The sequence below is a fragment of the Rattus rattus genome, chromosome 7 (genome assembly GCF_011064425.1).
Source record: "Rattus rattus isolate New Zealand chromosome 7, Rrattus_CSIRO_v1, whole genome shotgun sequence".
NCBI lineage: Eukaryota > Metazoa > Chordata > Mammalia > Rodentia > Muridae > Rattus > Rattus rattus.
This window is the reverse complement of record NC_046160.1, coordinates 22,694,487-22,710,720: the sequence shown is the minus strand read 5'-3', so window position 1 is coordinate 22,710,720 and position 16,234 is coordinate 22,694,487. Positions and strand designations below refer to the sequence as shown.

Sequence of the window (16,234 nt, the reverse complement as noted above, 5' to 3'; positions counted from 1 at the left end):
AGTTTTTCTCCACTTAAGTTGATATTGGCTATGGGCTATGGACTTACTGCCTTTATTATGCTGAAGTATGTCCCTTGTATTCCTAATCTCCCAGATACTTTTATAGTGAAAGGTGTTGGATTTTTATCAAAGGCTTTTTCTGCATCTGATGAGATGATCACGTGGGTTTTTTCTTTCAGTTTTTTATATGGTGGATTACATTGGCAGAGTTTTGTATGTTGAACCATCCCTGCATCTCTAGGATGAAGCCTGCTTGATTATGGTAGATGATCTTTTTTTTTTTTTTAAACATTTTTTTTCTTTTCTTTTTTTTTTGGAGCTGGGGACCGAACCCAGGGCCTTGCGCTTGCTAGGCAAGCACTCTACCACTGAGCTAAATCCCCAACCCCTAGATGATCTTTTTGATGTGATGTTGAATTTGGTTTGCAAGTATTGAGTTTTTGCGTGTATGTATGTATAGAAGGGAAATTGGTCTGTAATATTCTTTCTTTGTTGGTATTTATGTGACTTGGATATCAGGATAACTGTGGCCTTATAAAATGAATTGGGCACTGTTCCTTCTGTTTTGTGGAATAATTTGAGGAGTATTGGCATTAACCCTTTTTTGAAGCTCTCTTAGAGTTCTGCACTAAACCATCAGGTCCTGGGATTCTTTTCGTTCTTTTAATTACTGTTTCTATTTCAATAGGGGTCTGTTTAAATTACTTATCTGATCTTGACTTAACTTTGGTAAGTTGTATGTATTGAGAAAATTATCCATTTCTTTTGGTTGATTTTTTTGTTTGGTTGGTTTTGTTTTTTGGGTTTTTTTTTTTTTCGTTAGTTTGTTTTGTTTTGTTTTTGTGGTTTTTCTTTGTGTAGCCCTGGCTGTCCTGGAACTCACACTGTAGATCAGGCTGGCCTCCAACTCAGATCTGACTGCCTCTGTCTCCTAAGGGCTGGAATTAAAGGTGTGAGCCACCACTGCCTACCTGGAATATGGGTTTTTAAAGTATGGAGATGAAACCGGGAGTCTTGGACTTGGAGATAGGGAGGCAGAGGGGAGGATTTGCAGTTAGGAGATTCCAGGGAATGCCTGTTGGGAGTTGGAGGCTGGGATAAAGCAATGAACTGGGGGAGAAGGAACTTAGGAGGGGGAGATCTGTGTGATCAGCTAGAGATGGAGACAGTGGGTGGGGGGTAGAGGGAGGCTACAGCAGATGATTGCTACATAACTGGGCATAAGACTGGGGGATTGGCTTTGCAAGAGCCAAGGGAAAGGTGAAGATCTGCAGTTAACCTACCGGCTCCCCTGGTTGGAGCGCCAGCGGCCTTTGTGAAATATTCACTTGTGTTTCTTCTATGTGTGTGCTGAATAAGTGCAAGTGCATGTACCTGTGTGTGCCTGTGGAAGCTAAAGGTCCAAGGTAGGTGCTCTCCTCCTCTTTTTGAGACAGGGTCTCTCACAGAGCCTGGAGCTCAGTAATGCTTAGACTGGCCAGTGAGCTTCTGGGATCCAGTTGACTCCTCCCCTTCCCCCAGAGTAATAGACATGTTCATCCAAAACTGGCATTTAGTATGTGTTGGGGATTTGAACTTAGGTCTTTATGCTTGCACAGCAAACACTTCATTCACTAAGCCAGCTTCCAAGACTGCATCTGGGTTTCTTGATTGTAAGGATCCCACTTAAGAAGCCTTTGCCTCCCGTGATTGCAGATTTCTCTTTCATCTAGTTTTGTTTGTTTGTTTGTTCGTTCGTTTGTTTTTAGATGGGCCAGGAGCTTGCTTGATCAGGCTACCCTCAAACTCATAGAGGTCAAACTCAGGGTCTTGTGCATGTTAATCAAGCCCTGGGCTAAATTCTTAGCCAAGGCTCCTCATTTAATGCTTATTTCAAAGAATCAGGAGTTTCTCTCCCAGTACTGGAGAGATTGCTCAGAGGTTAAGAGCACTGGCTGCTCTTCCAGAAGTCCTGAGTTCAATTCCCAGCAACCACATGGTGGCTCACGACCATCTGTAATGAAGTCTGGTGCCTTCTCTGACCTGCATGCAGGCAGAATACTGTATACATAATTTAATTTTTTCTCCTGGTTTGTGCATTAAATTGTTGTTCCTTTTTTGGTTAAATTTGCTTTTCTTTTTAAGATGTCTCTAACTAAGTCCATATGTCCTTGACTTTCAGTCCTCCTGAAATGAGCAGTTAGAGCTTTTGTTCCCTCCCACGTGCTGTCTTACTTGCCTCACCCTAGGATAAGTCATCTCACTATACAATATCTCCATGTCCTTTATGATTTCATTTTGTCCTGTGAATTCTTTAGAAGCAGGTTATTAAATTCCTAAATATTTAAGTATCTTTGTGTTTTGTTTTAGAATATTTTGTTTTGTTTTGTTTTGTCTTGTTTCGTTGGGACAGTTTCTTTGTGTAACAGCCCTGGCTGTCCTGGATTCACTTTGTAGGCTGGCCTCAAACTCAGAGATCTGCCTGCCTCTGCCTCTGGAGTGCCTGGATTAACAGGCACAGCTTGTTTTGGGATATTTTACTACTTTTAGTTTCCAACTTGATTCTGATATGGTCAAAAAATACATAGTGATTTTCCTCCATTCAATAAAAATTTAACATTTGAGACCCAGAATAGCCTCCATTTTGGTGAACACACAACGTGAACTTGAGAAGAATGTATCCTTAACACAGTATTTTGCAAAAGCTACTCACCATGAGCTGTTCTGTAAATGCTAAAGGCTAATGATGTGTGATTCAGATCATTTCTTCACTGAAGTTTTCTCTTATTGTCCCCTCAGTTGCTGAGAGAGACGACCATAGTCTTTAAACTTATGGGGCTGTCTGCTTTGTCTGCTGCCATCAGTTTTCAGTGTGTTTGAAGCTCTATTATTAGATGTTGCAACAGATCATTATGTCTTCTGAATAATTTGACATTTTGTCATTAGGAAGCAGTACTCTCTGCCCTGAAGTCTGTTTCATTGAAATTAAAATAGCCATCACGATCGTCTTCTGTTTGGTGATTACATACTATAGTTTCATTGATGTGTTATTTTAAAATCAATTGAATTTAAAAATGTGTATGTGTACTGTGTGAGTGTGTGCACGTGAGTATAGGTGCCTGCCAAGAGCAGAGTCATCAGATCCCTCTGGAGCTGGACTTACAGGTAGTTGCAAGTCACCTGCTGTGGGTGCTAAGAACCAACTCAGGTATTATAGAGCTTAGTACACATTTTTAAATCACAAGCCATCACTCCAGCCCCCATGCAGTTTTTATTTATGTATGTATAGTACAGGTCACCAATAATAGGTAGCATATACAAGTAGGATATCTTTGTAGTGACTCTGTCAATCTTAACTGGTACCTTAGGGTTTCACTGCTGTGAACAGACACCATGACCAAGGCAACTCCTATAACATTATTTAATTGGGGCTGGCTTATAGGTTCAGAGGTTCCGTCCCGTATCATCAAGGTGGGAATGTGGCAGCATCCAGGCAGCCATGGTCCAGGAGGAGCTGAGAGTTCTACATCTTCATCTGAAGGCTGCTAGCAGAATACTGGCTTCCAGGCAGCCAGGTCAAGGGTCTGAAAGCCCACACCCGCAGTGACACACCTACTCCAGTGGGGCCATACTTCCTAATAGTGCAACTCTCTGTGCTGAGCATAGACAAACCATCACAACTCGGGTGTTTAGCCTGAAAGCATTTGAATTCATATTAATAGGGTTGGATTTGGATCTACCTTATTATTATTGACTCTCTATCTGTCTGTCCTATGGTCTCTCTGTCCCTGTACTTCTTTTGAGTCAGTTGAATACTTAGGGTCCCATTTAAACTTTACTGTTAATGGCTAGATAGATGACTCTGGTTCAGAGTGCATACTGCTCTTGTAGAGGACCTGAGTTCAATTCCCAGCACCCATATTGGGGAATCCAGTACTTCTGGCTTTCACAAGAATATTGCATTCTCACATACATCCCACACAGAGGCACACAACCATATATTCAAAATTTAAAAGAAATAAGAATTTTTATATTTACTTCCATATTAGGAGTTTGGCGAAGACCCTACATTAAAAGTTAAATTCAATATTTCCTCTAGGATATGTATTTTCTTTCATAGTCTATTTAGAGTTAATGTCTGCTTCTGCTTAAATTAGAAACCTCATAAACTCATAGATTCCTTCCATCTCCTACCACTTACCATTATAGTAGTTTTGGATGTGTTGTCTACATATAATCTACTGAAAACATAATCAAACAATGTTAACGTTTTGCTTTAAATTATTTGTAAAGATTGTAAAAGTGTTTCCAAAATTATTTGTGCAAGCATACATTCTCATACTGAAAATGCAAGATATGTACCATTGTTCCTGTTTGTCGCTTTCCTTTTTCTCTCTTCCTCCTCCTCTTCTCTTCCTTTTCCTCCTCTTCCTTCTTCCTCCTCTTCTTCCTCTTCCTCCCCCCTCCCCCTAGGCAGGGTTTTACTCTATAGGTCAGGATGGACTTGAACTTCCTCCCCCTCTCCCCAGTCCGCATTCTACTCTATAGGTCAGGATGGACTTGAACTTCCTCCCCCTCTCCCCAGTCAGCATTCTACTCTATAGGTCAGGATGGACTTGGACTTGAGGCAGTTCTCCTTCTCATCCTTGTAAGTACAGGGATACTAATTATGAGCTAATACATCTGACTGTCTGCTGCCCCTTCCTTCTCCCTTACCCCCTCTATTTAATTCATCTATTCTTGATGAATATTCAAGATGGCCCAGTGGGTAAAGACCAAGCCTAAAGGCATGAGTTCAGTTCCTGGGATCCATATTGTGGAAGGAAAGAACAAACTTTATCTATACACAATTACCTTTCTCCTTTTTATCTAATCCAGGACCCAGGAAATAATGTCCACGTCTAGGGTGGATCTTCCTACTTCAATTAACGAAGTCTAGATAGCCACTCACAGGCATGCCCAGAAGCTAACCTAATCTGGATAATCCATCACACATAGTCCCTTTGGTGATTCTAGATCCTGTCATTTGACAGTATTAATGATCAAAACTCTACCCCTTGTCAACTTGACCCAAACACATCAAGCATGTGTGTGTGTGTGTGTGTGTGTGTGTGTGTATGTGTGTGTGTGTATATATATGTGTGTGTATATATGTGTGTGTGTGTGTATATATGCGCACGCATGTGTGAGTACCAAGGTGCAGGAGTCAGTTGTCACCACTATGTGGATCTTGAAAATCAAATACAGGTAATACAGGTAGTTATTTTTGACAGTAGGCAGCTTTACCTGCAGAGCCATCTTGCTGCCCCAACACATCAGTCTTAATCCACACTCTTTATTTGTCTTCATAGATTCATTCTGCCTCCTAACACAAAAACATACTCAGTCCTGCTTCAAAAGTGTCCATAGTCTTAACAGTTCAGAAATGTCTAAATCTCTGTGACATTTCAGGGAAGGTCTTAACTCTGAGCTTCAGCATGATTAAAACAAGTTACATACTTAGAACATGAAGGTATACAGAATAAACATCCCCAGTCCAAAGAGAAGAGTGGGAACGTAGCAAAGACAAGACTGAAATGCAGCAGGGCAAACACCGAATCCTGCATTTCTGTGTTCAGCATCTTGGGCTCATGATGGAATCATCTGGGTTCCAGGGGCTGGAGCGGCTCCTTGCAGTTTTGCCATCTGTATACACATCCTCTAACTCGAGCAGGCTCACTCTACACCTCTGCTCGCTTTCCTCTCTGGAAATCCTGTGGTCTCCATGTCTTCATTTTCACAGCTTCGCACAGTGGCATTGTGGGGCCTCCTCTCAGGGAGCCTGAGCTTCCACACATGGCCAATTTCAGGGTGGGTTTTCCCACTTTTATTTACCTAATCAATGTAATCCTTCATAGGCACGTCTAGACTAACCTAATCTAGAAGCGTCCTCACAGGTGTGTCTCAGTTGATTCTCTAGCCTCTTGAGTGTAAATTCACACAGTTAGCTTCCAGAAGACCAGGAGTGGTTACGAAAGGTGGCCCTGTGGTTAAACTGCTTTCTGTGCAAATGTGAGAACTAGAATTTGGACCCCCAGAAACCCATGGAAAGGGTGAATGAGTTTGGTGACCCCTGAATTTCCAACCACAGAAGGTGGAGGAGATAGATTTTCCAGAGCAAGCAGGCTAGCAAGAGTAGCCATATCAGCTAGCTCTGGGTTCGATTGAGAGACCTCGTCTCCAATGAATGAGGTGGAAAAGCAATTGAGGACTATTTCTGACATCAAGCTTGGACCTCCATATGCATGTACACACATGTGCACCCACATATAAGTAAGAAATAAAAAACTCAAAACATGTATACAGCATATACACTCACACATGAAAAATGGAGAAAGGAATAAAACTGAGTTTACAAAATATTAGACTTCCACGTGGCATTTTCATACACCGTTAGGCTCAGTGAATCCGGTTCCTCCCCCTGTACCCGCACCTGGAACCAACTTAAACCTTTCCACCTCAGTAGCAGCCTCTGCGTATTCATTCTTTAAAGCCAAGCCTCCCTCCCGTAGCAGTGTCCTCTGCTGGAGTGACTTGCTCACACAGTCTTCAGATCTACTTGATATGTTATTTGTCCGATGGTGAAATGAGCCAGTTCAAGCCAGATTTGATTATATTAAATGTAGGTTTATTGACCCCAAGAACAGAGGCCGGGAAAGTCACCAAGGGAAGTGGGTGGTTAGAGAGAAAGAAAGATTGCACAAGAGAGTGGGGAGACCAAAAATGTCTGGATTATATAGGGAAGGACATCTGTGAAAAGGGCTGCCCAGCCCCTGGGCTAGAAAGTCCTGGGTTGGGAGCAGGGTATGCCAGGTAGGGACTGAGGGATGCTGGGAGAACCTGGAGGCCAGGTCTGCTTTGGTATGTAAAATACACACTTAGTCCCTGTTTCATGGCCATAACCAAACACATCTGAAACCAAAATTTTAATTTTCTTCCCTCTGAAGAAATATTATTGTAGGAACTTTTCACTAAAGCTAGAATTCTGAATTGACAAATCTTTTCCTTTAAGACTTTTAAAAAGGACTGGAGAGATGGCTCTGTTCATCCAGAGGCCCTGAGTTCAATTCCCAGCAGCCTCATGGTGGCTCACAACCATCTGTAATAGAATCCAATGCCCTCTTCTGGTGTGTCTGAAGACAGCGACAGTGTATTCATATACATAAATAAATTTTTTAAAAAAATTTAAAGCAATGTTATGTGGCCATCTGACTTCTTAGTTACTCTTGGGCATCTGTATGGGTCACTGTTCCCCGTTTTATAAAAATGCTACTTTTCTGAAGCTAGGCTCTAGTTTTGTTTTTGTTTTAAGACTTTTGACTTTAATCATTTCATTAAGGTGCATATAACTATGCATACAGTTAAGCTTCTTGACTCTTTTCAGTTATGTCTGTCACCAAATTTTGGGTTTTTTTATTTTAAACCAATTTTAATTTTTCCAAATGTGTTTTTGTGTGGCTGTGTGGCGTCTATGTGTATACATGTGTGTATATGTGTGTGTGGGCCAGAGTCTGGTGTGGTGTCTTCCTGGACTGCCATCTTACTTGTTGTTGTAACTGTGCAGGAGGGCTGCCGGAGAGGTGACTTAGCACTTTAGGGTACTTGTTGCTTTTGGCAGAGGACCTGGCTTCTAGTCCTAGCACCACATGGCGGCGACAGCTGTGTGTAACTCAAGTTGTAGCTCTGAAGCCCTCCTCTGACTATGCAGGTACTGTGCATACATTGCTGCATGTCTGTGATCGCAGGCAAAGCATGCAGACGCAAACTAAAGTCTAGAAAGTTTGCTGGCATTTTCATTTATTTTAGTGGGGTGGTCCCAGTTACTACCTTGTGAGGATGTCAGAGCACAACCTTCAGGAGTCGGCCTTTCCTTTTTCTATGTGGATACTGGGGATCAGACTCAGGTAATTGGGCCATACTATGAGAACTGCTGGGTGCTGAGTGACTTACAAGAATGTGCGATACTTTGTTATTTTCTTAGTAATTTTTCTTTCTTTTTTGTTTTTTTGTTTTTGTTTACTTGCTTGCTTTGTTTTCCAGAGAGGGTTCCTCTGTGTAGCCCTGGCTGGCCTGGAACTGACTCTGTAGACCAGGCTGGCCTCAAACTCAGAGATCCACCTGGCTCTGCTCTCCAAGTGCTGGGATTAAAGATGTGCACCACCACTTCCTGGCTCAGTAATTTTTCTCACCAAATGGTGTGATTTAGAAATCTGAGGGGGGATAGGGGAAGGATTGTAGGAGAGGGTTACCAGGAAGAGGGCGGCGAGCAGAACATAAAGTGAATAAATAAAAAAGGAAAATAAATAAACAAACAAACATCTGAATCTAGCTGCTAGGGGGATGGTTTTGCACACTGTGTATTCAGATGCTGATTTCTGTGCCCAGAGATATGATTGCATCTCCAGTCTCAATGTTGTATAAAAATTGTTTTCTACCACCTCTGATTGCTGAGTAAAGTGCTGATCAGCCAATAGCTGGGCAGGACTTCCAGTCCCAGTTCGGGAGGTCCCTGGGAGATGAAAGAGAGAAAGAGAAGACACACACACATACACACACACACACACACACACACACACACACACACACGCGCGCGCGCGCGCGCGCGCGCACAGAGAGGAGATGTGTGGAGGGACCAGGAGGCATTGCCATGAGGACACATAAGCGAGTCTGAGCAAGATTCAGACTCAGATTCAGATTGCAGTAAAGGATCATATGGCTGGGAAGTAGCCAAGCTAGCATAGTAGGATTAGAATAGACGAGTATCTGCCCAGTTATAGGGCTCACAGCTTGTTAATTTATTAGGTCTCCGTGTCGTTTATTCAGGAGCTAAAATGGGCTAGAGCAGGTACAGAAACACCCTGTCGTTATTTGAGAGCAAAGGGGGTGAAGAAACCCCCCAGACTTACTTTTAGATTTAATTATTTCCCAGGATTCTCTGGCCACTTCACTAAGACAAGATTGTATTGTTCCTAACTATGAAAGTTAGGGGTTGTGTTGCCTAAGTAGGGCAGGGCTCCTTATCAGTGTTGAGAAGGGAAACTGGAGGAGGGGGAGAGGGAGGAGGAGGGGGAAGAAGAAGAGGAGGAGGGGGAAGAAGAAGAAGAGGAGGAGGAGGAAGAGGAAGAGGAAGAAGAGTAGTAGTAGGAGGAGGAGGGTCAGACCAGAATCCACAGACTGTGCTTTTCCTTTGTGCTGGAAACCTCTTGACTGGTCCTTCTATCAGAGACAGGGCAGATGGGACACGTGGTTACCCTTCCAAGGAGCCTGTCTATCACACTGCTTACTCTTTCTGAGTGGTCTGGGAAGGCCTGGGCTGCAGTGGGACCAGTTGTGTAGCCTGCTTACTCTGACTGCCCTGGGTGTAAGAAGAATTCTGTATGCTGTGCCAAATTGACTTGTAATTGTCGGGATGTTTTAACCCATATTCTGGTTTTTGTGTATGTGGTTTTTTTTTTTTTTTTTTTTTTTGCTTTTTTGTAAACAAGACAAAAAGCCAGTCTTCATAGTTTTGCACAAGTTATTAACTTGGTTGTGTTTTTACAATGTAAGAAAAGTTAATGGGAAATCTCTCCAGCTTCTCCTCTGTGGTACATGTCTTTGTGCTGTGTCAGTAACAGGACCCAGTGCTCCATAAAGGATAACAGCTTCCAGTACACGATCCCTCATGAAGACTCCTTGAGCGGCTCGTCGTCCGCCTCCTCATGTGAGCCAGTGGGTGACTTCCCAGCGACCTTCCGAAAGTCAACCTACTGGATGAAGATGAGAAGGCTCAGGCCTGCCGCCACGTCACAGGTTGAAGGTATCCATGTCAGATTCTCAGTTCTGAGACAGGGGAGTGTGTCTAGTGCGCATGATGCTTTGGTATGGTGTGTTTGTTTATAGTTGCGATTAGATGAGATTTTGTTTGACACGGGCTTTTCACCATGTGGCTCAGGCTGGCTTCAAACTCAGTGTCTGGTTCAAGCTAGCATCAAATGAGTCATGATCCTGCATTGGCCTCCAGAGTGTGGGACTTATACTATGACCAGCTCGATGGAGCAGATGTTAAGGAGTCAGGCTGCCATACAGTGTTATCTCCATGACTCCCCTTTGTCAGTTCTGCCAGTCCTACATAGAAACAACCTTCTCCATGGGATCTGACCTTCTTTGTCTTACTCTTATGTTTTCCTTTGTGAGCGTGTGAGGGCTGGGTAATGGGGCTATTGTGGCAATGTATGTATGCTAGAGGGTCCCAGCAGTGAGTGATTCATAGCTGTCTTTGCTCAGTTCTGCTTCTGTAGACCCAAGTCATAGTCAAGAGACGTGTTTAAGCATAAGGAAGATCTGATGATTTCTGAGGGAAGACAGTCTACAAGGCGGAGGGAGACCCCGTGGGTTCAGAAACATTGACACTAAGTTTCTCTAAGCTGTTCGGCGAGGGTGCATTTCGTGGTGATCTGTGCCTTGTGGTATTGTGATGAGTTTTTGAACCAAGCCCAAGTGGTCGCTTACAGACTGTTTTGTGGTTGTGTGTCAGGCGCAGGTGAAAAGGAAAAGGAGAGGGCCAAAGGAAAGAGGAAAGTCAAACCGGAAGAAGATGAAGACTATCGGGAGCTTCCTCAGAAGAAGCACAAGCTGTACGGTAGGGTCCATCACCCTGTCCTTCGGGGGGGGGGGACCGATGTTTGTCCTTCGGGGGAGGCCAAGCTTCACCCGTTAAGGCTGCAGGGAGAAAACCCTTGCGTTGGAGGCCTGATTGGCTTTGGGGTCCCTAGAATTGTAATGAGGGAATGACCTTCACCTCACTTGTACCCTTTCACTCAGTCCTGTGTGAAAGGGAAGTCAGGAAGTTGAGGGGAAGGGGAAGGAGATTTGTGAAGCTGATGTGTCAGACTTCAGGTTTCTAAGTCTCCATCTCATGCAGGGAGGAAGCAGAGGCCCAAAGCTCAGCCTCACCCCAAACCCCAGGCTCGCCGGGTTCGGAAGGAGCCGCCGGTCTATGCAGCAGGTACTCATCTCTGACATCTGTGTTACTTCTGTAAGGGATGATGGACCGGACGAGGCTGTCACCTATTTCTTCCCCCTCCTCCCTCCCTCTCCCTCCCTCTCTGTGAAGCCAGCACGTTTTCATTCCTGATGGACGGGCATCAAGCCTCACCCGTAGTGCATGGACGCAGCAGCTGCTGCTGGTTTGGAGGTCACATAGATTTAAGTGTCAGCACTGTACACCTTTGAGCTGTCTAGGTCTGTTCCTTCACAACCCTTGGTTTCCTTATATGTAGACAGGAAGTGTTACCACGATGACATTCAAAAAGACACAAAAACATTTAGCATGGTCTCAGGCATGTAGAAAAAATCTGACAGCAATTTTACGTATCTCAGTATCTTTTTCTGACATCATGGTCTGGAAAGTTATCCCCAGTTCTGACTCACTCCCCTGGGCTTTGGAGTGAGCCGCAGGTGGTTTTTTCCCATGGGGAAATGGGCAGAAGTTTCTGAAACTCTACAGTGAATGGAAACAAGTTATGTTTGGAAGTCGTGTATTGCAAGAGTGTATTCATTGTTATCTACCAAGACAAACCACTTACAATACTTTCCCACAACTGTAGACTTAAGCCTTTTGTTTCTGGAGAATGCTGCAGATTACAGTATCCTATTCTTTCTGTTGTAGGCAGTATGGAGGAAAAGTGGTACTTAGAGATCATGGATAAAGGCAGTGTTTCCTGTCCTACCTGCCAGGCAGTGGGGAGGAAGACTATAGAGGGTTTAAAGAAACACATGGAAAACTGCAAACAGGTTAGCTATTTTGTGGCATTTCATGACTGTTAGGATTTTTTTTTTCAGTTAAATGATAGACTTCTGGTACTGTGTGCAATCTATTAGAGCTAATTAGGGGTAGCATTGTGCATTAGGGAAAACAGGCTTTGCATGTACAGACTTGGGTTTGCATGTTTATTTAATTTTACTACTAGTGGCATTTTTAATGTGTGTGGGTAGAGTGCAGAACAAGTGACAACTGCTTTAATGTGTTCATTATTTTATATCACTGTGAGCAGATACCTGACCCAAAGAGCTAAAGGGAGGGGTTGGCTTTGCGTCAGGGTTTGGGAGGGTAGAAGCCTGTCCAGAACCATACTGGCTTCAGTGACTCGTCTGTAGTACCAAGCACTTGGGTCAGAGCTTCTCACAGGGCAGTTGAATCGGGACTCGGGACAGGAGGGAAGCAGGGTCATAACCTACAGAGGGTGCTCCTAAGTGAACCTCCTCCACCAGCCAGACCCCCGCCCCCACTTCCTAAAGGTTCCACAGCCTCCCTAAATAGTAACACTAGCCAGGGACCCCGTGTTGTTCACGCATGGGCCTGTGGCAACATCAGATCCAAGCCATAACACAGTGAGAAAGTAGTGGCCCAGCCTGGCCCAGCTGATGGCATTTAGTGACTTTCTCCTTTGAACATTCAGGCACTGAGCACTGACTCTTTTTCCTTTCAGGAAATGTTTACCTGCCATCATTGTGGGAAACAACTTCATTCACTGGCAGGAATGAAGTATCACGTCATGGCCAATCATAATAGTTTGGTAAGAGTTTCCTGTCTTTGTGAGCCTATGTGATAGTTATATACACACATACACATACATACATACATACATACATACATATGTACATGCAAACACACAAATACATATTTATTTAAAAGAAAAGTTTTTAAATTAATTTTTAAAAATACAAGGGATGTGGGGAAAGATGAATCTTTATCCACTGGTGGTGGGACTGAATTGGTAGAGCCACCATGTAAGTCAGTATAGAGATTCCCTCAAAGCCAAAAGTAGAACCAGTATGACCCAGTTACATCATTCCTGTGCAGATAGCTAAAACTATAAGCTACCATATTGGAATGCGTGCACACCCGGGTTTATTGCTGTATAATCCATGAACCCAGAAATGATGGAAAAATCCCTCCCTCTCCCTCTCTCCTCCTCCCTCTGCCCCCTTCCCCACCCACCCACTTCCTTCCAGGCTTGCTTGAAATTCACAAATCCCGACTGGCAGTGAATTTGCAGCAGTCCTCTGCCTCAGCTTCCTTATACGCATGAACATTTAATCACTGTTTGTTTTGTTTGTTTTATTTTGAGATCAAATAAACAAACTCCCTGTGTAGCTGAGGCTGACCTTGAACTCCTAGTCCTGCTGTTTCTACCTCTCAAGGACTGGGATTATAGAAGTAAGGCATCGTACCTACCTAGCTGCACGTGAGGATTTCAGATGTTCAGTTAATATGTGAGAAGGTCCAGTTCTTTGATCATCAGGGAAAGGAATATTAAAACTATGGCAAGGGGAAAAGCAAATCTTAAACGGTTTCACAGTGCACAGTCCTGTATAGTTCCAGCTCTTAGAAAGCTGAGACAGGAGGATTGCTAGTACAAGGCCATGGCCATCTAACTACATAGCACAACCTTGTCTGAAATGATGATTTTTTTTCTTTTTTTTGCTCAGAATGCTAGGAATGGGGACAACAGGCTGGGACCCTAAAGGCTTGTGAGCGGTTATCCAGGGAAGGAAATATGCCCACAAGCCACAATTGCACATACAGTCCAGAGACAGGAGGAGGAGGATGTGGGAACAGCAGCAATAGCGCTGTCAGCTCAGTGAAAACAGCTAAGACTCTAGCAGATTAGAGGATGGTGCATGCAAAAGACAGAAAGCGAGAGTGATTGGGATACATTGTATGAAATCTCCAAATAATCAATAAAAATATTAGGTTGGAAGAAAAGTACTAAATCTTTAAAAAAGAAAGAAATATCCTGGGCCTGGTTTGTCCATATCTGCAGTGCCACCTCCATCTCGGTAGCTTGGTGTCAAGAGAGACTAGAAATTTCACAGAAGGCTCGAAGGGCTGAGGGAGGGAGCTCTGGAACCTGGGGAGGATGGAACATCTGCGCGAAGGCCCGGCTCCAACCATGGGAAGTCCTCCTAGGTGCTGTAGCCCGAGACATAGCAAGAGGAGCTGGCCTCTTCTTTGGGTAGGAATTCTCAGGGGTGGGTAGAGAGAGCACCCTGCCCCTGGAGTCTTCTCTGCGGTAGAGAAGCATCTCGGGGATTCTAGGCTGGACGGTGAGCTCCTGCCGCTGCATTCAGAGAGCATTTGCTGCTGCCCAAAGATGCATGCCCACACCTGGCCCTCCTTCACGCCGCTCGGAAGCCCAGGTCCAACAAGCCTCGTAGCCAGGGCAGCAGTCCATCCTAAAATACTTTTCCAGTTCACGTGGCTGGTCCTTGCTGTAGATCATGGAGACGCAGGGACAAGGAGCCAGTAAACCACTATCTTTCTCATCTTGGCTGGTGCTGTGTGTTTGGGTGTTGTTTACTTGGTACAGATAGTTCAGTGGAGATGCCGGACTTCATAGGAGCCTGCGTAAGACTCTCCATTGCTGGACTAACACAGGATGAAATTTTTGAGTTGGACCGTTTGTGTGTTTAGGTTATCCTGTACTGAGGGGTACAGATCAGACCTGGAGTTTCCATTTTATTTATCTCATGCCATCCAGAGAATGGAACCAGAACTGGGACTCGGCAACATCGGTATGGCTCATAGATTCTGTTCATGAACCGTGTTTGCTTCTCTTGTTTCCAGCCAATCTTGAAGGCAGGGGATGAGGTGGATGAACCAAGCGAGCGGGAGCGGCTGCGAACAGTTCTCAAGAGAATGGGGAAGCTCAGGTGCATGCGTGAGGTAAGAGCCAAGGTGGCCGACTCCGCCCCGAGTCTCAGGTCTGTCTTCTTGGTCTTCCTCCACTTCCCCTCCAGGTTTCTCGCTCCTCTGCCCCTGGTGGCATAGGGTTGGCACCCACTTCCCCAGATCTCTTGCAGTCATTAGTAGTTCTTTATTTTTCTCCTCTCCACAAGTATATCCCCGCATCCTCCTTTCTCGAAGGGGCTTCGTTACCAGCCTTTAGTGAGATGAAGGTGACGCGATGAGCTCATTCCACGAGGAGCGCGAAGTTGCTGGCTAGTGATACTAGGGTGGGACGGGGTCACAGTTCAGCAGGAGGTTCTGACCTGGTGTGGGTGTGTGGTTATGTTTGCTTAGTGATCCCGAACTGGCTGACCATCTGGCTCATAGGCAGGATTGCCAAGGAGGAGGAGGATTGTGCCAGGGAAATGCTGGTGAGCGTCGTCTCACCGTCTTTGTGGTCATGGTGCGTGGTGGTTTCTGACAACCTTAGAGATCACGAGACACATGCGGTCTAACATGGGCTTCCTTCCTGTGTTCAGAGCTGCTCTAGTACCTTCACCAGCATCATGGGATATCTGTACCATGTTAGAAAATGCGGCAAAGAGGCTTCCGAGCTGGAGAAACTGACCCTGAAATGTCACCACTGTGGGAAACCATACAAGTCAAAGGCTGGGCTCGCGTACCACATGAGGTCAGAGCACGGACCTGTGAGTATTGATTCTTCTCTAGCCATTCAGGATGCGTGCTGTGCCTGTCTCTCCCACCCGTGTCCAATGTGTGTCCCCAGTGCAGCTCACAAAGAAGTGTTTCCTTGGACTCATGGGTTCAGAGGGTTGAGTTCATTATGGCAGGGCATCTGAGAGCTCACATCTTAATCTACCAGTAGAAGGTGAGGGTAGAGGGCACCGCTAACTGTTCGAATGGCAAGAGTCTTTTGAAACTTCAAAGCTCGTTCTCCAGTGGTACACCTCCTCTAACAAGCCCACACCTCCTAATCCTTACCAAATAATTCCATCAACTGGGCACCAAGTAGTCAAACATCAGAGCATGAGGGCCATTCTCATTCAAACCGCTACAACATGGATGTGTTTTCCTGTGTGTAAACACACATGTATTTGCAGGTACACACACATGTAAGTGCACATGTGTATAAAGTGTGATGTTGACCTCTAGTGTCTTCCTTGATCATGTATAGAGGAAGGATGTCTTGCTGAATGAAGCCAGAGCTCACCAGTTCTAGGTAGTCTCCCTAGCCAGCACAACTTTGTCTCTACCTCCTAAGTGCTGGGATTCCTGGTGACCTGCTGTGCTCATCAGCTTTTATGTGAGTCCTAGAGATACAAACTCCAGTGTTATGATAGGTTTTTGATCCATAGACCATCCCCACAATCCCTAAGTAGTTAGTACCTTTATTTTACATGCATGAATATTTTTCCTGCATGTATGTATGTGCACCAGGTTCAGTGCTTAGTGCCCATAGAAGTCAGAAGAAGGTGTCATGTC

The 16,234-nt window shown here is 44.6% G+C and overlaps 1 protein-coding gene across 4 annotated transcripts in view; it reads left to right on the top strand.

The window, feature by feature from the left end:
- Window positions 1-16,234, top strand: part of Znf512 (zinc finger protein 512) — a 30,713-nt gene that overhangs the window by 5,289 nt on the left and 9,190 nt on the right. For 2 of the 4 annotated variants that reach the window (XM_032908974.1, XM_032908976.1), the window contains 7 exons: window positions 9,630-9,817; window positions 10,535-10,639; window positions 10,922-11,005; window positions 11,669-11,793; window positions 12,489-12,575; window positions 14,630-14,728; window positions 15,271-15,438. In XM_032908974.1, coding sequence (XP_032764865.1) covers window positions 9,630-9,817; window positions 10,535-10,639; window positions 10,922-11,005; window positions 11,669-11,793; window positions 12,489-12,575; window positions 14,630-14,728; window positions 15,271-15,438 — 856 coding nt within the window. The remainder of the gene's footprint in view (window positions 1-9,629; window positions 9,818-10,534; window positions 10,640-10,921; window positions 11,006-11,668; window positions 11,794-12,488; window positions 12,576-14,629; window positions 14,729-15,270; window positions 15,439-16,234) is intronic. The other 2 variants (XM_032908975.1, XM_032908977.1) reach the window with 1 other exon arrangement.